This window comes from Melanotaenia boesemani, chromosome 7, assembly GCF_017639745.1.
Source record: "Melanotaenia boesemani isolate fMelBoe1 chromosome 7, fMelBoe1.pri, whole genome shotgun sequence".
NCBI classification, from domain to species: Eukaryota; Metazoa; Chordata; class Actinopteri; order Atheriniformes; family Melanotaeniidae; genus Melanotaenia; species Melanotaenia boesemani.
In genome coordinates, this window is record NC_055688.1 from 34778839 (window position 1) to 34799449 (window position 20611).

The following is a 20611-nucleotide window of genomic DNA, read 5'->3' on the forward strand; positions in this document are numbered from 1 at the left end:
GTAAATAAATTCAGATAAGTTCCCACATTAAAGCTCAACTTAATCACCGTGGTTGACAGCTCTGCTGTAATAGCCTCAGGTTATGGGCATATTTCACTTTAAGCAGTTCATGTGAAAGTATGCAATATTAATCAGTGTTTACATCTGGGTTCCTTTTTCCCTGCACTTCTGTTTGGACCATACCCCACTAATTATCTGCCATCACTGAAAGTATTGGCTTAATGTGGCATATTTAAATACTACCCATGATATCATCAGTCAGGCTAGAAATATTTCATTTATGGACTAAGTTACACAATAGCAAATGTAGCTCAGTGCATTTAAAATCCCAAATATATTAGAGTTGCAACATAAAAGATATTTCTGAACAATTCAACACCCGTAGAAACCAGTAAAAATTGTAACAATGCTAACAATTCATAGCATTTGCAGTGGAGCTAGTGGATTGTTAATCTTCAAATTGCACAAAGAGATCATATTGAATTTGAAAGAAATGTCTTTTTTTCCAACTTTAAGCTGCTTTTTTGCTGTTTAGTTATACATGGAATGTAAAATACACCCCCAAAGTGGGTGCATTGTTTTCACAAATAAAGGGGAGACTGTTAACATCAGAGATAATATTACAGTAAAGGCACCTTGCTAACAAAATAGCATTACTGTTTGCTAATGTTAGTGCTCCTTCTTTGCACTGAAAGATGGTCACTTCTGGCCGGAAGTCATATTAAAGAGACATGAGAAATAAAACATCTGTACATTGACAATCTGAATCACCAAGTGGAAATATCTGCAACAAGTTCAAAAAGGTCCATAGAAAAGTTTTTAGTTGTTGCCTCCACCTAGCAATTGTGCTTGACTTGCGTGGCTAACTCCATGTTGGGAGCTGTTGGGCTGCTGATATTTGGGGCTGGGGTCCGCCTCACTGATCTGTATTGTTCTTTTTCATCTTTCTATGCAAAATCAGACTGGTTACAAGCTATATTTAGTCACATTTTTACACTGTAGCTCACTTTAAAACCAACCGGCAGCCTTGCTAGCCTCCTGTTTATATGAATCTGAATCATGTAGCTCTAGCTTAGTTAGCCGTAAAGTAACATGAATACTTTGAGCACTTTGAGCATCTTTTTGTTTATTTTTACCTCCAACGCGAAAATCTTGATTAACAGAGTTGATGTGTAGTCTAAATAAACTCACTGAAAACTAAATATGAGATTGTTTCCTCACATTATCTTAAAACTAAGCTAGTGCTATCAGATAAATAAATTAGCACTGCTACATTTCTTCATGCTAACAGGTTGAAAGCCTTTCATAATGTTAGGAGTGGTTTGCAACAAGTTAAAAAAGCTTCTAGAAATGTGCAGCCAAATTTCCATATTTTTAAATGATGACTAATTAGAAAGCTACTTTAAAATTGACTTCAGGCTGGTAGTGATACTGCTGATCCTTGGGTGTCTTGAAAGATGTTTATGCCTTCCTGCTCCAGTGACCTGTCAATCATCTGAGGTGGCAGCTGGGGTGTCCAACCAAATTTCAGAGGTGGCCAGTGCCACCCTGACCACCCCTCTAGATCCACCCTTGCACTAAAAGGGACTACAGAAGCAGCACACTACTAGAGCTTCATGCATTACTAATGTGTGCAGCTTTTTCTTGTGATTTCCTTACCCAATTGAGAATTTTTGAGTACTAAAACAGTGTAGCTAGCCTAAACCACAGGATTTGATAAATTATTACTAAAATGTAGGAACCACATTTGAACTTATATTTGTCCACTTTAAAAAGAACACATTACAGTGCAATTGTGAAGCTCGCTCCTGAAATATTTACACAAAAACTGTAGCTCAAAACACAGATTTTTACAAGCTGCTGTTTAATTCAACATATTTGGTGACTTTTTGTTGATAAGAGTAATTGGTATATTGAAGATTATTATATATTTAAAGCTGCAGCTTGTGCTTGTGTGGGTGGACAAAATACAACCAAAGATGTACTGGTGTACACACATTTATGTCATTGTTGTGGAGAAATGTCAATTATAATGTGTTCTGAATCAAAACAGCACTCTATCGCCTTAGATGGAGTGTAGCCCCTTCACACCTGCAATTATTTATGCAACACATAACTGTAAATATCTGGTATTATGAAGTAAGCCTGCATTATATTAACGTCCAATGTGCATCTGGAGCTGACTCCTATTCCCTGGCAAGTCCTGTTAATAGTGAACACGATATAATGGGTAAGGATGTGAGTGAACGAGTGGACAATCTGAACACAGATCAAGATATCCAGGTCCAAATGCAAAACTTAAGACTTTCTTTTTTTGTATTTGCAACCATGGTTTTTCTCCTACATACTAAAATATATTAAAAGCCACACATTCACTGGGCAGCAATTTTCAGAAATGGTAGCCCTCATCAAGTGGGATCCTGGAGCCTCGGGGGAAATGCAGTGGCTTTATTTGGACCACCTCACGTGTTTCTGACATCGCCTGTTACATTCTTTTGTCAACAGTCCATGAGTGGGTGCAGCAGAGTGACCTCATCTGCCACTCTAGCCAATAGCATGGGACACCTTTACACCTGATGTGATAATGTGAGATTACCCTAAGAAAAAAACTAAAATATATGTAAAAAGAAAATAACAGAGGTGCAAAGGCTAGAAAATTTTTATGACAGTTTACAAAATTAGGAAAATAGGGTCAAAAGGTAATTTTAAAAAGAAGCAGCCATCTTTTAAAAACCATGAACAGCTGTAGTGTAGAACATTTGTTTCTAACCAATGTTCATTGAGGACTCTTTCATGCAACAACCAAAAAGCCTAAAACCATGTTTGACTATGTGCTTTCATTAGCCAGCTTCTTGCCAAATTATGCATTTTGGGGGAGTCCCTTTCTCTTGTTCAATAAACCAAAGTTATGGTAATCAGTGTTTAGCCCTACAGTTTTTGTCTTTTTGAATAGGGCCAAATAATCTGCACTGTGGCATTTTTCAGACGTGTCATCAAAATTTTGTAGGGAAAATCCAGTTTTTACATGAACTACTCCACTACAGTAGCTCCACCAGCTCACTGACCTCACTAAACCACATAATACATGGACTATAGTTGATTGGATGCACAAGTTGTGGTCAACTAAGATGTTTTTTTTGTTTGTTTGTTTGTTTTTTGACTGATTATATGTTTTAAAACATTGTTGTAAAGCAGATTTTAAAGACCCCATTCACTGACTTTGGGACCTGGTCTTAAAAGTTAGCGTGCATTCACACCAGGATAGTCTGGGGGACCCATTTCAAAAGAAATTCTGCAAAAATTTGCACCCTCCTTTAGTTTTCACACTTACTCAAGCAAACCAAACCAAACCGCCTGGACGTCTTGCAGTTACAACTGCTCATTAGGTGGCAATACTATCTGAAACAACCACTGGCCAAAGAGAAATAAAAGGAAATCCAGCTCATCAACTGGCCAGGACCAAAGATAGCTCAATCAGCACTACAACTTGCAAGTGCAAGTTCCAACCTCTGTGGTGCGGCAGTCGTTACCGGTAGCATGTCAGGTGTGGAGCGTCTGCGAATGCAGTCCACATAGCAGGATCCACGAGATCACAACATCACAGGAGGAGTGGAGAATCTTGTGATTCTCCACTTTCGTCTCGTTGTCTATGATGACAAAAAAAACATTGAGACCCCCTGAAACACGTTTTCATGTGTTACGTCCCGTTACAGGGGTATGAGTGGGACGTAACACAAAAGACAGTCGCGGACAGTTGTAAAGTTGGAACATATCATTTTATTGTGGTGAGAATAAAATAAAAGGGGTAAAACAGGAAGTTAACCTAAATCCAAGTGTTGGGATTAGCGGAACTGCTGAAAGAAACAAACAAAAGTTAAATCAGAAACCATACATGAAACCCGCCAAGTAAACCATATCAAATTTAACAAACAAAGGGGTGCCCTTAACTTGTCGTGATAACTCAATAACAAAAGGCAACAGTCCCATTATACTAAGTGTGAACACAATCAAACAAATGGCCTAAGTAGCCCAACACAACACAGCCGAACCTTAACACAAACGTGAACGAAAAGGCAGATCACACACCAAAAGGAAGCGCTGCTCAAACCTAGCCTGTGCCCAGAATGTTCCCCACTGGGAACACGACGGTAAGCCCCACCTAACCGGACTGTCATAACGTCCCCCACGGGGACACAAACAGCCAGGACACACAAGAATAGTCCAAACACACAAACGGCTACCAATTAGCACAGCTAGCACACCAAAGAGCAACGCCACCATAAGTCTGCCCAGGTGGTGTGAGGTGAGGGGAAGCAGCCCACACGGCCCAGCCTCTCCCTCCGAATGTGATATTACAGAATTTTAATGTCACCATTTAATAAACTTTTGTTTTGGAGCCAGCCCCTAGTGGATGAGGGTGAACTGCAATTTTTTTCACTTCCGCACAGGCTTCCCTTTATACAGGTGGAGGTTGCTGCTTGATTGGGACACACCTTTAAATAACAGCAAACATAACAACATGATAATGCACATTTTCAGAAAAAGATAAAAAGAGTCTGTTCAGTAGGCGCCGGTCGTCTGTGCAGCAATTGTGGTTTCTTCTCAAATTTTTTGTTCTTTTAGCTGGTAACACATCGGCTATACCACTCAGCACTGCCTTAGCAGTTACTGACCCTTTCCAGTAGTACGTTCCGTTTGGTGAGGGAAGTGTTCTGTATTTATCTTTTACATAGCATATAAATGGGCCATTAGGGAGACTGGAGCGACTGATCATTGGGTTGCAAAAAAGGATGTGTTTAGTACACACAGTTACCAGAGCAATTCACTTCCAGAACCGTTTTACAAGGGCAGCAATTGCAAACTCCAGTTCTGCAGGAGCTTCTTCATAAACCACACAGTTCGTGAACCAAAGCTGTTTCAGCTATATATTCCAAGATATTATTGTATTGCAGATTTTGAAAACCTCCATTTATTCATTTTGTGGCCCAGTTTAGAAATTTGTGTTTCATGCTCCCAAATGCTGTTTCGGTGGACGCAACGTCCAAACAATTAACAACTGAAGTAAAATCCCCTCAACTCATCTCTGTGTGGACATGACCTTTATTTTAACAATCACACAGGCTCTGTACAGTTAAAACCTCATGGACCCCCTGTGACTTTGGGGACCCCTTGGAGGGGATCAGGGATCCCAGGCTAGGAACCACTGATGTAAAAAAAAAAAAAAAATCCAGCTCCATGCAGATCATTTCCCTCGTGCCCTTTAGGTCAGTTTTATGGCCAAGACCTTCACTGTGCTAATTATCAGTGGACCCAGGATCCCCTCCTGGGTCCACTGATAAAGACTCCCCCTGATTAAAACCTAGATAAGCTCCCCAGAAACAAAATGTGTGTGTGAGAGCCCTGCATGTGGAGGCTATCTCCGCTTCAAGGCTTCTCCCGTTCAAAAATACTCACCTGGTTGTCCACAGAGCTGTGAACGCCAGCAGGCAGATGAGAAGAGAAGTATCGCTCTCCTTGCTCCACATGGCTGCTTCAGCACCAAAACGCAGGGCAGCTGCTGCTGTAATGAACAGAGGTTCAGTTAAACCGGCTTGACACGCCAGTGGATTCATGTGTGACCTTTACAGTCAACAAATATCTTCCTAGTTTTATACAGATTTCTGGGGATTCCCTTCAGCACGCGATAAAAAAATAAATAAATAAATAAATAGACGGAGGGAAAGAAAGAGGCAGAGACAGCAACTGGCAGTAATTAGTATTCACTGACACGTCCCACGCTCCCATTCACCTAACATTTCTGTTACCAATAATGGAAGATCTATTCAGTCCGCTGATTAAACCATCCAATTAGGTCAAGAAGAAAAAAAATAATGAATGAAGGAAATAAAAAAAGGCAAAGAGAGGAAACCTAGGCGATGGATGAAGCTTCTCTCCCACGCTCTTCAGCGTCTCCTACGGCAGTAGCCTCAGAAAAATAACATAAACGTGCTTTGTGTCTGAGAGGGCAAACACCAAAAACACTCACCTCAAGAGCAAAAAGTACCTGCTGCAGCTGGAATCGTCGAAGATGCTGAAGAAAGTTAGGAACAATTCACGGCTCTCTCCTGCTTTGATGAGACCGTGTGAGTGTGAGGCTGTCATCAGAACAAAGCTGCGAGAGGTAAATCATGGTCCCAGCCAACAGGAGGAATGCTCCCAAGATGTGTTGGCTTTCATTGTGTCCCAAGAATAAAACAAAAATTAGGCCCTTAAAAACAGAAATGTGGTAACAACCAGGTGAGGGGAGAGAAAAGGGGAAAAAGAAAAACAAAACAGCAGAAAAAATTAAAATGAAACGGCAGCAGTTGCAGGAGCTGATGGTGGCTTCAGTTTACTCTGTTCAGCAACCTCCGCAGCTCGTAGAGCCGCGATGTGAATCGTGATAGGCAAGAAGCACATCTCAGTCTCCCTCATCTCCACGGAGAAACTACAAAGGAGACACACTGGGTCCTAAAGGTAGTCTGGTAAGCGATGAACCCCCGTCCAGCAGCCCCCACACTGGGATGTTATGATGGGGTTGAATTCCAGTGGAGGTGATTGTACTGACCAAAAAAAGCATGTTTGCTATTTGTGATAAAACCCACCACAGCTTTTTTTTTTCTCAGTAATTTATTTGGGAATGTGTATGGAAGCAGAGAGTGGCCACCTGTGAAAAATATGATCTCAAAATAACAAGGATTGTTTTCTCAAGATAAAAAAAATAATTAGACATTTTTTTTAGACTTTAGACATTATTGTACCTGGGGGTTCAATATTCCCCATCACCAGGTTGGAAATACTCACAGAACACACACAAAAAAAGACAAACAACAAAACAATCCATGGCATTGTCAGTGGGGCCTTTTGTTTCAACAGTCATTTAGCAGATGCTTTTATCCAAAGCAGTTATTTTTAGGGCAGCTATGCCTGCGGGCGCGTCCTATATCTACGCCCTGAGGGCACAGAGGTCAGGTAGTCATGTAGTTGTGTAGAGTTCTGTGCTATTGAGATTGCAGTGCCTGTAGTGCCTCATTATTGAGACCAATAATTTTTTAAGCTGTGCTAGTTATGCATGTAAGTTTAGTCCCGTTTTTAACAGAGAGCATGTTTTAAAAACTGATGGAGCAGTACAGGATGGATTGAATGATGCTTTGAAAGTGACAGAAAGAGATGTGGGACAACATTTTATTGCCCATATGTGACTCATATCAGATTTGAATGGCACAAATCCAATTTTTTCAATCCAACCCAGGCCACTTTCTTACGCGCGGGTCGGGTCGTGTTTTATATCCTACATCCTTGGGTTGGGTCCAGATTTGACTGGAAGATATCTATGGATTGGATTTTGTAATCAGCCTACTGGGTTCGGGTTGGTAAAATTGGACTGTTGCAGGACTCTGCACAGACGAACTCAGCTGCATTATCTGTACATGCCTCCGTACAGAAGTAGGAGCCACTGCTCCTCAAAAGGCCATTGTGTGCAAATACTTACAGATTGATGAACAGATGTGAAGCATCCATAACATCTGTAAACACTACGCACTGCATTGTCCTGTTATCCTCTGTGCATGCGTGTCACTTCACGGCCACATACCGTTCACACTTCAGCAAGATGAAGGTCACATTAAAAATTAAAATGTGAATGACCACGCAAAAAAAAAATTTAAAAAAAAATTCGGATTTCATTAAAAAAATCAGATTTGAGTATTAACACCGGCAGTGTGAACATAGCCATAGAGTCCTCTAAGTTTACAGAATTAAAAATTATGTTTTTTTTAATGTTTTGTATTATTATTGTCTTTTTATTAGTTTTCAGTCAATAAAACCCAGTTGAAAATGTACAAAAGTAAAACAAAACAACATTAACAAGATCCCAAGAAAAAACACAAAATCAGGGGAGTGTCATAGAAAAGCATCTTAGCTCACATATGTATGATTATCTTTTAAGGTTATTATCTTTGAGATTCTCCTCCCACCATTCATTAAAAGAAAGAGTATTTTTGGTTTTTGAACAGACATGTTCTACTCCACTAAATTAGCTCAACTAGCTCACTGACCCCACTAAACCACACAGTGGGTGGAGCAAAACTGTTCCAGCTGCTTTTATATATTTTATATTTATATGTTTTAATATATTGTTGCATCCTTCTAACTTAGAAGTACTTTGCTGTTGAAACACTTGTACAAAGCAAATAAGTTTACGAATGACTGTGCAAGTAACCAATGACCAAAGACATATCAAAACGTGTTAGGTGTTACCGTCTTGGACTGGATTAAATCCATTTTAGTAGGAAGATTACTTTATTTGACACTGATTTAAAAAAATGTAGACAAAAGACATCAAGTAGACAGTAACTAATAAACCATCACTGATCTTTATTTAAATTAAGTGAGTACTCACACACACTAACACACATTAAAAAGACTACTGGGCAACAGGGGATGGACCATTATCTAGCTGTCACTGCCTCCATTAATTATACTTCAGACCAGGGGGATCATCCATTCATCTCTCTTTTTGGTCCACACCTGTGGCAAATGATCAGTGATGCTGGTCATCTCTACACCAATGTCCAACATAACAGCAAAGGTTAAACAGTTTTTCTAAACTGTGTTTACCTTTGTGCACGTGTTTCCTTTTCCTCTAGACTCAGCTTGCCTCTGGGTTACAAACTCTTTCAGCACTTTGTTTATTGCGTTATGTTGCATCACACACAGCCTACTGCCAGACCTGAGTGTGTCCCAGGTGGGCACAAGTGACAATGCATAATGATCAAGTCCACGTCGAGGAATTAGCAAATGGGTGCAGGTTGGAAAGTAGCCACTAAGGTTGATTTAATCAGTGATTTATTCCTTTTTATGCACTGAAGCTGATGTGTGGATTCTTCTCAGGTAACACGGGGCAGCTACATTTGATATGTGAAAACATGCATTTGCTCCAGCATTACAATGATTTATGTCACTTAAGTTACAGTTATCAGACCCCTCTGTGGAACCGGCTCCCAGTTTGGCTTCAGGAGACAGAACCTTCAGTTATCAGACCCCTCTGTGGAACCGGCTCCCAGTTTGGCTTCAGGAGGCAGAATCTTCAGTTATCAGACCCCTCTCTGTGAGCCTTCCCTTTAGCTGCTAGACTTAGACAGTTTAGGATGTCCCATGATGCACTGAGCACCTCCCGGCACTCTTTTCTCTTTCCATTTATAAATATACAATATTATTTTGTCATCATCCAACTGTTATCATCTCAGCAGGTATCCTGTCTTAGAGTTATGATGCTTATTGACTGATTGAGGCAGATGGTTGCCCTTCCTGAGTCTGGTTCTGCTGGAGGTTTTTGCTTCTGGTTAAAAGGGAGTTTTTCCTCTCCACTGTCTGCTCATGCTCAGAATATGGGATTGAATCAAAGAGAAGATTCCATGCATTCTGTCAGGTGTCATTTATTCTAATGAACTGGTTTATATGAACACAGTTACTATAAATTGGACAAATGTGGATAACATAATGAATTTGTTTTAACTGAATTCTTACTGGACTGATTTGGACTGGACTGTGTCTGTGAAAGTGCCTCAAGATGAATTTGTTCTGAACTGGTGCTCCAGTAATAACAATGAATTGAATTAAATTGAACTGACATATTGCACTGTGTTGTTATTTAACAAAAGCTAAGCTAAAAGGCAGAACCAAAGATTGACCAGCTCGTAGCGCCACATTTCAGCAGGAATAACTTGAACTAATAATTTTCTGAGTGAAGTTATCAGTCTCTCAGATTGTTGTGAATGAATTTTGGTCTGCTCTTCTTTACATCTTTGCTTTAGTTCATTGAGTTTTGCAGACATTAATTTATGCTCAGCTTCCCACCACAGCACTTTAATCAGACAGAGGTCTGGACTTTGACTGGGTCGTTCTTTTCTTTTCCAGTCATTCTGTTTCTGCTGCGTTTGGGATCATTTTCCTGTTGAACAACCTAATTTCAGCCAACCTTTATCTGTCAGACAGATGGTCTCCCATTTAACTCTTGAAAACTTTGGTATCCAGAGGAATTTATGGTCCACTTAATGACTTCAAGGTGTCCAGGTCCGTTGGGAGCAGAACAAGCCCAGATCATCAACCCTCCACCACCGTGCTGGACAGTTTCTATGAGGTGTTTGTGCTGATATGCTGTGTTTGGTTTTCTCCCAACATGCTGCTGTGCATCAAACATTTCTGCCCTTTTCTCATCTGGCCAAATGACTTTGCTCTAAAGTTGTGTTTTTTTCATATACAACTAGTTTTGCACACATTGCCTCTGCTTGTTTAGTAATTATTTTAGTATATTTTTTAAAGTAAATCACATTTCATGTGTTGACATTTACTGATGTTTAAAATCTTAGAATTAAAAACCTTTTTTGTTCTGTTTTCTTGAGTTTTTCTTGCCTGGCACGAACATACTTGCTATGAGTATTACAATACAAAATAACCCCTGAGAATGATTTAAATCATTACTGTGATTAACAGAAGACTGAGAAACAACAATCTTTCCTGTTGCTGTAAGCCCAGATTTAATTTATTTTGTGTTTTTGCAAACACAGGCTTTCAATGAACTGATGACCTGTAAACAGGAAAACACGAAGGGAGCAATGCAAATGCAGACTGCGAGAGAAGAAGTGACTGGTGTCCTTTTGTTGGTGAGAGAGCAGCTCATTAATGAACTGGTCAAATGAAAACAAAAACAGAAGTGTGCTGCTTCTGCTGCTCTGTTCTCTCTTCTCAGAGCTGAAAAGGGTTTTAATCAATAATTAAATATTTCATAAGCATTAATATTTTCGTAAAGTTGAAAAAAAAAAAAAAAAAACAGTAACATAAAACATGTAGGGACATGACTTACTACATGCACAAAGCCAGTCATACACAGTGCCCTCTGCTGGACAAACGTCACACTCCTCACAGATTTGGAAAAAAATGGGGAAAAAAATGATGTCTGCAGCTTATAAGGACATCTCCATCTCCAGGGTTAATCTTTTGCCTCACATCTCAAAACACCACCATCACACACAACCAGGTTTGCTGTGTTTATCATGTAGTGCAGCTGAGCATGGCATGGCACCTTTAATATGATCTTCATAAAAGAGCATTCCACAGCACCAGGTGCCTGTTCACTCATGATGGCATTTCAGGAAGAAAATACCTGTGCCTGTCACAGAGCGTGTTGATGTCAGCATGAATTGATTCACTAAGCAATGCTGGAAATGCTAAACCATTCTCAGGCCTGTTACCTCGGCAACAAGCCATGCACGGCAGAAGAAAGATGTTGTGAGAGAGAAAAAGATGAGGAGCCTGTCAAGGAGCTCTGACACTCTTAAAGTGACAGGTTGCCCTCAAAATTCCTTCGTCAACCTGCAGCAGCTCGATACATAACACACGTTCTCAGTGGCATGAAAATACTTACAATGCCTTGCAAAGCCTCTTGTTTTTTTATGTTTACAAACGGTCATTTATAGTCATGCTTTGGAAATAATGGGTTTACACAGTAGTAGAGCAGTGAGGTGAAATTTAAAGAAAACAAGTCCTTTAGAGTTCTATTATTATTTCTCATTCTTAAGGCTCAGTCTATCTTAAAATTAGATTGAAGGAAGACCAAAGTGCATATATGTTTCTGTCAAGAGTCAGGTGGAAGTCAGAGCTTAAGACTTTATTTAAAGCGGCCTTACTGAATTAATAGTTTTGTCTATGGAAAATAGAAAAACTCATCCATTTGTCCATCTCCAGTAGACTGGATTACCATAAGGGTCTTTTAATAGGATTTCCTAAAAAGAGCATTAAACATCTGCATCTCATCCAGATGCTGCTGGTGGAGTTTTAACCAGGACTGAGAGACCTGAACACATTACACCAGTTTTAACATCTTTACACTGGTTTCCAGTCAGTCACAGAATAGATTTTAAAACTGTACTGATAACCTACAAATCCCAGAATGGTTTAGGCCCAGAAACCATTTGTGATAAGTGCATAAATGTAGCAGGATTCTTAGATTCAAGGATTCAGGTCAGCTGGTCCAGACCAGAGTCTAAACTAAACATGGAGAAGCTTCATTTAGCTGTTATCCTGCATATATAGCACTTTTCAAGTCACTCAGAGCACTTCACATTGAATCTGTTATTCATACATTCCTCTATCCATCCATCCATTTCCTGCCGCTTATCCGGAGTCAGGTTGCGGGGGCAGCTGCCACATTCACCAGCTCATCCTGAGGGATCCCGAGGCGTTCCCAGGCCAGCCGAGAGATTCCATCCAGCGCGTCCTAGGTCTTCCCTGGGGCCTCTTTCAGGTGAGATGTGCCCGGAACACCTCAGTGGGTGGAGTTACACAAAACGTAGGGGGTGTAGTTACATTTTCCAGGGGATTCTGTGTACTACTTTTATGTTCCTACCGATGCCAAAATAAGATGTAGGATTTAAGAGTATCCATCCATCCATCCATCCATCCATCCATTCATCCATCCATCCACCCATTTTGTGCCACTTATCCAGTGCTGGATCAGGGAGTTAACGGTCTAATTACACATCCCCAGACCTCCCTCTCCCCACCCACTGTCTCCTGCTCTTCCAGTAGGGGCACCAAGATACTCCCAGTCCAGATGAGAGTTATAATCCCTTCTGGAAATCCTGGGTCTGCCCCAAGGCCTGCTCTCCAAAGCACTTCCCCTGAGAGGTTTCCACAAGGCAATACCAGCTAGGCTTATTGCAGTAATACGACGAGGGGAATAATTACAGCTAATTCTGCTGTTATCTCATCTTTGTGATTTAAAAATCCAAATGCCCATTAATAAAGCGTGTGTGTCAATGATTTCTTAAATAATATGCCAAAGTAGGGCAGGAAGCATAGGAAGAATGCAGCAGACGTGTAGCTAAGAGAGAGAGAGATCTCAGATTAGAAAAAGAAATTTGCAGATCAACATGCTGCAGCAGAGAAACTCTGGAGTTACCAGCAAGCCTGAAAGCGCTTGTTTGATTGGCAGGAGCAATGTGGTGCACCTTGACACTGAGCCTGCAGCACTACAGATGGACACATTAGAGTTCACCTAGAGTTCATGCCATGGGGTCTGAGAGGATCTCAGTCACAAAATGCCTCGGCCACATCTCTGCACCTGACTTTCTAAAAGATGAGTCACAGGCCTTCTTCACTTATAAAAATAAAAACCCCAGTCTCATGATTCGGACCGTGATAAAAATGTAGCAGGAGTTTTCTGCTCTCCGCTGTTGCTAATTTCCTTCAGGTTACCATGGTAACTAAACTGACTTCTTCAGCCCTCTGTGTTTTGCTGGTCGTGTTGCATCTGCCATCTTCAGCTTAAGTGTTTCTACAATAATTCCCTTTTTATCCGCAGCTAAATTTAACCACTGAGCTGGTGTACAAACAGCAGATATAAAGCGTAGGCCGTCGCACCTGGTCCCTATCGTCACATGCTGCGAAGCAAAGGCAGATGTCAGGTTTGGGACCTGTAGGTGGGCACGTTTATGTTATGTTATTGAAACTGGAGAGAGAATTTGTCAGATTTAGATGCGTATCTGGGCACATATGTAGGCTTTGAGTTTGTGTAAATTCATAATTGATTTTAAGGCACAAAGTGCCACTCTTTTAGAAGGATAAAACTGAGGTTCATGTGATGAAATGCACAATTACTAATAGTTCTTTCCTCTCCACCTGACTCAAAAACTCATTACTGAACCTTTAACACAATAAAGAGTGCTGTAGAGCAATGTAAATAAGGTGAGTCTGTAAAAACTAGTGATGGTGATGATGAGGGGATCAGTGCAAAATTCTGTGGACTTAAAAGCTAAAGAAAATAAAATTCAGTGTTGTACTTCTAGTTCAATAGCTTATCCCTTAAAACTCCTCCAGATCACTGGTGTCCATGAGCTCTATCACTTATATTGTCAACTATTTTTCAGGAACAGCTGATCCTTTAGGTTATGTACAGAAGTGAATATACAGACGTGGACAAAATTGTTGGTACCCTTCGGTTAATGAAAGAAAAACTCACAATGGTCACAGAAATAACTTGAATCTGACAAAAGTAATAATAAATAAAAATTCTATGAAATTTCACCAGTGAAAGTCAGACATTGCTTTTCAACCATGCTTCAAGAGAATTATTTAAAAAAATAAACTCATGAAACAGGCCTGGACAAAAATGTCTAGGGGGTACCATCATTTTTGTCCAGGCCTGTTTCATGAGTTTATTTTTGTACAACCAGTAAATATCCAGCTGTATAACTTTCCATTTCTGCCTGACAGAGGCGACTAATCTGAGGTGCCATAAAGGACAGAATGCATTTTTAATTCTCACACACACGTCTGAAATCCTGCATACAGTAATCATAATCACTACTCAACTATGAGCTCACACATACACACGTATAACTTTTTAATACATTCTATGTGTAAATATATGTGTGTATGTATGCATGTGTATATGTATGTATGTGTATATGTGTATATATGTATGTGTGTGTGTGTGTGTGTGTGTGCGTGTGTGTATACAGTGGGTACAGAAAGTATTCAGACCTGTTTAAATTTTTCTCTTTGTTTCAGTTTTTCTTTTTTAATAAATTTGCAAATAATTTCTACATTTCTGATTTTCCTGTTAAGATAGATACTACCTCACTTCTAGTGCTCGTTTTTTGTACATCTTGTTCTTATCTCTTAATTACTGTTGCTGCTATGTGACTGTTTCCAGTTTAATTTCATTGTAAGTTTACAATTACAATAAAGTCTCTTAATGTTAATACAGGACTGTAAACACTGATTCGGATGTGTATGGGGTTTCTTATTTGTATGTGTGGGGTTTAAGTGATATGTGTGTATTTTTATTAGTTTATATGTGAGACGTTGCTCATGTGTGTATGCGAGAGTTGATATTCTGTGTGTGTGAAAGTAATTATAGTAGTACAGATATGCATCACATGCAATCAAAATGAAAACTTGTCAGTTTACTGAATGAATTTAACAACGTGGAGTTCGAATTTGTCTAACATGTTTAATTATGTGTCTTCAAAACTGGGTATTGGAGAAGGACTAACAAAACATTAGATCAAAAAATATTTTTATCTGCATGTTAACTGTAACAACTTATGACAAAGAGTTCAAGTTTGAATACAGTTATGTACATTACTGCAGTTTGTTGTCACCTTTGAGATAAATTCAGCTATTTACAGAATACACACATCTTTTTCACTCAGCCGCAAAACTGCAATAGAACCTCTGCACCTTCGTTAAAACAGTTCTACAACTCAAGGGCGTGTAGGTTTTTATAATAAGATGGATTTATTAAAGTGCTGATCATTAATTACTTAATGGAAAAGCGTTGTAAGGAGTCCTTTGGTGCTGCACTGGCTCACATAAGAAAGCTATTTAAAGTCACTGCCTTTGTTTGTTTACCGTATTACTGTCCGTTCGTGGCTTTTCTAATAATCTAAATATTGCTGCAGCTGGTGCTCCCACTACTGAGCATTACCATTATCATAAGTGAGGGTTTTCAACATGATCTTGACTCCAGAAATTATTATTCCACAACACAACATCTTTTTTTTTTTTTTTTTTTTTGGCTCTTCATTTGGATTCATCTTGTCCTTCTCCACTGGGAAGATTAATAACACCTCCTTGAATGGCTTGCATGTGCGCTAGGAAGTATGATACAAATTATAATGTATTATCTTATTACCTACCAAGGGCCTACATGTTAATTATCTTGGCCAGTGGCATTCCAGAAAATGGGCTGAGTGAGGTCTGATTAAATGCAGATACACAAGCTGCAGGAGAGGCGTGCCAATGGAATAATAGAAAAGCGCCTGGTGAGTTTAAATAATTTCAAATGTGATGGCTGCAGCGTCACACAGAAAGAAATAAACACTCAGAAACAATTAATTTTATCTGTTATTATGTAATAAAAATATATATTCAGGCATAGGAACCAAGCTGAGCTTTGTATCAGCTCATCTTTTATATTTACACCAGGCATCTATTCAGCAGCTGGAAACACTTGAAGAGTGATCTTTAATTAAATCAGATGAGTGGTAAAATAACCTTGCAAGGAGGCTGAACTGACATCCTGACTGTGCTAATCTCTTGCAAGCTGCTTGTGAAATGAAAATTATTTAACATCTCAGAGCCTGACTTTGTTTAAATGTGTTAAAATCTTAAATGCAAATGACCTAATTTCGATATGCTGAACTGAGGCCCATCTGTGTTTTTATGAGGAGTCTGAAGAAGAAAAATCACAGCACAACACTCCCTCTAGTGGTTCAATTCAGGTATGAGACAGAAAGAGTCCATGATGATGTCTTCAGTGACTGGTCATCATTAAGCTCAAAGAAAACTGAAAAAAAAATATTTTCATTAATTTGAACAGTAATATTTAATCTCTGTGTGACTTTTTAGACATGTAAGAGGAAGATTCAACCTGTAAGGATATAGAGTATCTTTCAGTTCTAATAAATTCTCTAAGTAGAATGTTGTACTTCTGGTGGTACTATAGGCGAAGCAGGGCTTTAAGTTAAATGTTATACTATTCCCCTTTATATCAGAGTTAACTTTTGTATATGCATATATATATACATATCTTTCTGTACATAAAAAAATGTTTCTGACTTGTTTTGATGGCACATTATCATGCACATTCATGGAGCCGGGGCTGGGAAACTGCACATATCAACTTTTTATTTCCCAGAATGCTGCATCACTTAACAACAGCATTTTGCTTTATGGTACCACATCATATGCCAGCTACTGAATATCAGCACGCTGGGCTTTCTGAACGCGCACCATGGCTGATTCATGACATTATCAGAGGAGAGAGGAAAAGAGAAGGAGAAAGGGACAGAACAAGAGATGAAAAAAGTGGACCGACTTTTACAGGCTGGACAGCTCAGAGAAGAGACAGGATGAAACACAGAAGCTGAATTAGCCATCGTTATGGGAAGTTTCAGTAAAAATCTGCCAAAGTTCAGCAGTGTGGTTTTCAAGATAAATTTCAAAAACAACCACAACACATCATTAGATGTGCTGTTTCACAAAGACTAAATATATCACAAGGTTTTATTTACATTATGACACAAACTATGCCCTACCCTCCTTCCCATCTGTTATTAAAGCCTGTCTCATGCTGTAAAGATGAGCTGGAGCTGTTCACGACATATTTTGTCATTTAAGGGTTTTTGCTGCATACGCTGGAACATTGTTCTACCTGAGTGCTCGGTCTTCATGCTTTTAGGAAGTATATTCAACAAACTGGCAGCAGGGAGTTCATTATTCATTCATCTTCAACCTGAAAAGATCCAGCTAGTTTATCTCCATTTGGTACCAGAACCCCTTCATGACATGAGGTGGTATCCGTTAGGGATCCAGCAGGAGTACATGCATGTGCTCCAACAAGAGTGGCTCCCCTCTCTGACAAATCAGTCCTCAGGTATTTCTTGGTCTGATCTTTATGCTTCAATTTGTAAATCTTTCTCGGACGGTTTAACATTTCAGACGTCATGCCCAACTTCCACTGCCTCATATGCCACCTCTCCAAAGCTTTCGATACAGTAGATCACTCTGTCCTTTTACAAACACTTCGTAACATTGGCATATCAGATCATACCGTAGGTTGGTTTGAAAATTATCTGTCTGACAGATCGCAGTGTGTCAGGTTCCAGGAACAAAAATCCAATTTCTCAAAAGTAACCTCAGGTGTACCGCAGGGCTCTATCCTTGGACCACTTCTTTTTATTATTTATATTAGCTTTTTAGAAAGAAATATAAAAAATGCTAGTTTACACATGTATGCAGATGACACAGTTTTATACACCTCAGCACCTTCTCCTGAGCAAGCACAATCTCAACTTCAAATAGCTTTTAATCAATTACAAGAAACTTTTTACCACTTAAAACTGGTTTTAAACTCAGAAAAGACCAAATACATGCTTTTTACTAAATCCAGAGCAAATCTTCTACACTTACATCCCATTAAATCAAATAATGGTTATCAAATTGAACTAGTTACACAATACAAATACCTCGGTATTTTATTCGACAGTTGTTTATCATTTAAACCTCATGTTCAGAAACTAGTCCAAAGATTGAAATTGAAATTGGGCTTTTATTTTCGAATCAAATCTTGCTTATCTTTCGAAGGTAAAAAGAAACTTGTTTCTGCTACTTTTATGTCTGTTCTTGATTATGGGGATGTTATTTATATGAACGCTTCCTTTGATACTTTACATGCCTTGGACTCTGTTTATCATGGGGCATTGCGTTTTATAACGAATTCTTCGAAGTCGTCGAAGTTCGAAGTCATTGACCCATCATTGTCTTTTGTACACTCGGGTGGGTTGGTCTTCCTTGTCATTCCGGAGAATGAAGCATTGGTATCTTTTAATTTATAAATCCATCCTTGGGCTGCTTCCCCCATACCTCAATAATCTCGTTGAGATGAGGAGTGATAGCAGCTATAGTCTGTGCTCTCAGGACTTGCTTCTGTTCTCTGTGCCCCGCGTTCGCACTGATCTGGGGAAAAAGGCTTTCAAGTTTGCTGCACCTTATCATTGGAATGACCTACAGAAAGACCTTAAACTAAAAGACTTAGTGTTACTCAACACTTTTAAGTCGTTCTTAACTGAATTTGAAACTAAATCTTTTGCCTGTAATTGTTTTAGTTAATTTTGTTTGTATTGATCTTGTATTGTATTTATTATGTGTGAATGTGTGGAAGTATGTTGCTGTAACCCATTGTTGTAACTGTGCTGCTCCTGCTTGGCCAGGACACTCTTGCAAAAGAGATTTTTAATCTCAATGAGTTTTTATCCTGGTTAAATAAAGGAATAAAAAAAAAAAAAAAAAAAAATATGTGCTATAAATAAGGGCAATTTAACATGTGCAATACACTTTTATGACTTTTATGCCGTATTTATATTACTTATTCTTATTTACATTCTAATTCTTCTTCTTTTTATTCAGATTTTATCTGCAGTATCTGAACTTCAGTACAGAATTTTTTACAACTTCATGTAAAAACATGCCATGAGAAATACAGTTCTTGAGGGCTTCATGGCTGTGTCTCGGAATACTTCACACCTTGTACTTCTGGATACTTCAGGTAGGGTATATTTGCAGAGTATTGTGGCCCTGGAGGATGAAGGCTTCCTGGTTGGTCAGATCATTTGCATCTTGTCGTCTCCTTGTAACGCTTCACCAATTTAGACACCTTAGCGAGGCTGCATAATTTTACTTGCAGTAAAAACATTGCAAAACAATTTCACACATATTTATACTGTATAAACTTCAAATTACTCTGCGGTTGTACCTGACTTATATTCTGAGAATAATTTAATCAGTTGAGCCTTCAATTTTACGGTTACAGTTGGAGACAATGGTGGATGAACGCTGTCTTAATAGGTAAAATTTTTATATATTTCAGAAAAGACTTGAGATTTTAGGAAAAAATCTAGAAATATAATTAAAGCTTGGCTTCACTGTGAAACATACAAACCACAACCCTGTGGTCACATAAACAATGTATTAGTAATTGTTGTGAAGAACTTTTAGTCATGTTTAATTTAATTTAATTTAATTTAATTTAATTTAATTTAATTTAATTTAATTTAATTTAATTTGTTTGGGTCTTTCCACCTCTTGTTATAAAAAAGAAAGAAATGTTAGAAAGTTATTTTGCCTATGTAATTTATACTGAGTACATGCAGTTAGTAGTTATGATTAATTATTATTCAGTCATACAGATTTGTTTGTTTTTTGTCAGGACCTACAGAGACATGTGGGGGAAAAGAGCCCGTTCACATTATAAGGTGCTCTAAAATAATCTACTTTGGTTTCCATTACAATAGGCAACACAAAGCAAAGTGAAGCTCATCATTCTGATTATTTATAAACTTAAAGGGTGACAATAATAGATAGTTGCCATTTCTGCAATTATCTGCTTTTTCCTATTAGAAATAAATGGAACAGCCAACTCTAAATGGGATTGTGTTAAAGATAAAAAAAAAAGGTAATTTGAGCCACTAGAGGGAGTGTTACACCATGGTTTACATCAAAGATGCTCTAGAACTACAATCAGTGTCCCAAATTATCCAGCTATCTGCATGGACAGTTCTTTGAAAAATCTATTTTGAAACCCTTGATGATTAAATGAGAGCTTGATCTGAGGAAGTGCTCCCACTTTCTACATCAAGTAAACCTCTTTAATCTGTCTATCATCTAGCAATGAATTTGTGTGACAAAACACAACCAAGCAAACCCAGAAGCTGGCGTTGGCAGCGCCACCAATAATGTACACATTTACAATCCTGGTATAAAACACTGAACATCAATCTGTTGCTGACATACCTCATTAGTACATGGATGTCCTGTGTTTTTATGATAAGATGTATTTGTGCCCTGTTGTGACTTAAGAGTGAGAAACAGACCAACAGGAAGGTAATGACAGCAAAATCAATTTCACACATGACTGCATTTAGGAGAGGTGAGCGGCACCGGGCATCTTGATCTGTCCGTCAACACCTCGTGTTCCTCGTTGCTGTCGTAACATCACATGTCCTGTTAGACCATCTGATCGACGAGG

The 20611-nt window shown here is 38.9% G+C and overlaps 1 protein-coding gene across 3 annotated transcripts in view; it reads right to left on the reverse strand.

Moving 5' to 3' along the window:
* LOC121643528 (gamma-aminobutyric acid receptor subunit alpha-2) overlaps nt 1-6430 on the reverse strand; it is a 49988-nt gene extending 43558 nt beyond the window's left edge. The window contains exons 1-2 of one of the 3 annotated variants that reach the window (XM_041990993.1): nt 6044-6430; nt 5455-5560 (exon numbers count right to left, since the gene is read on the reverse strand). In XM_041990993.1, the coding sequence (XP_041846927.1) occupies nt 5455-5525 (71 nt within the window). In that variant the 5' untranslated portion in view covers nt 5526-5560; nt 6044-6430. Of the gene's footprint in view, nt 1-5454; nt 5561-6025 lie in introns of all 3 variants that reach the window. The other 2 variants (XM_041990992.1, XM_041990991.1) reach the window with 2 other exon arrangements.
* Between the last annotated feature and the right edge of the window lie 14181 nt (nt 6431-20611).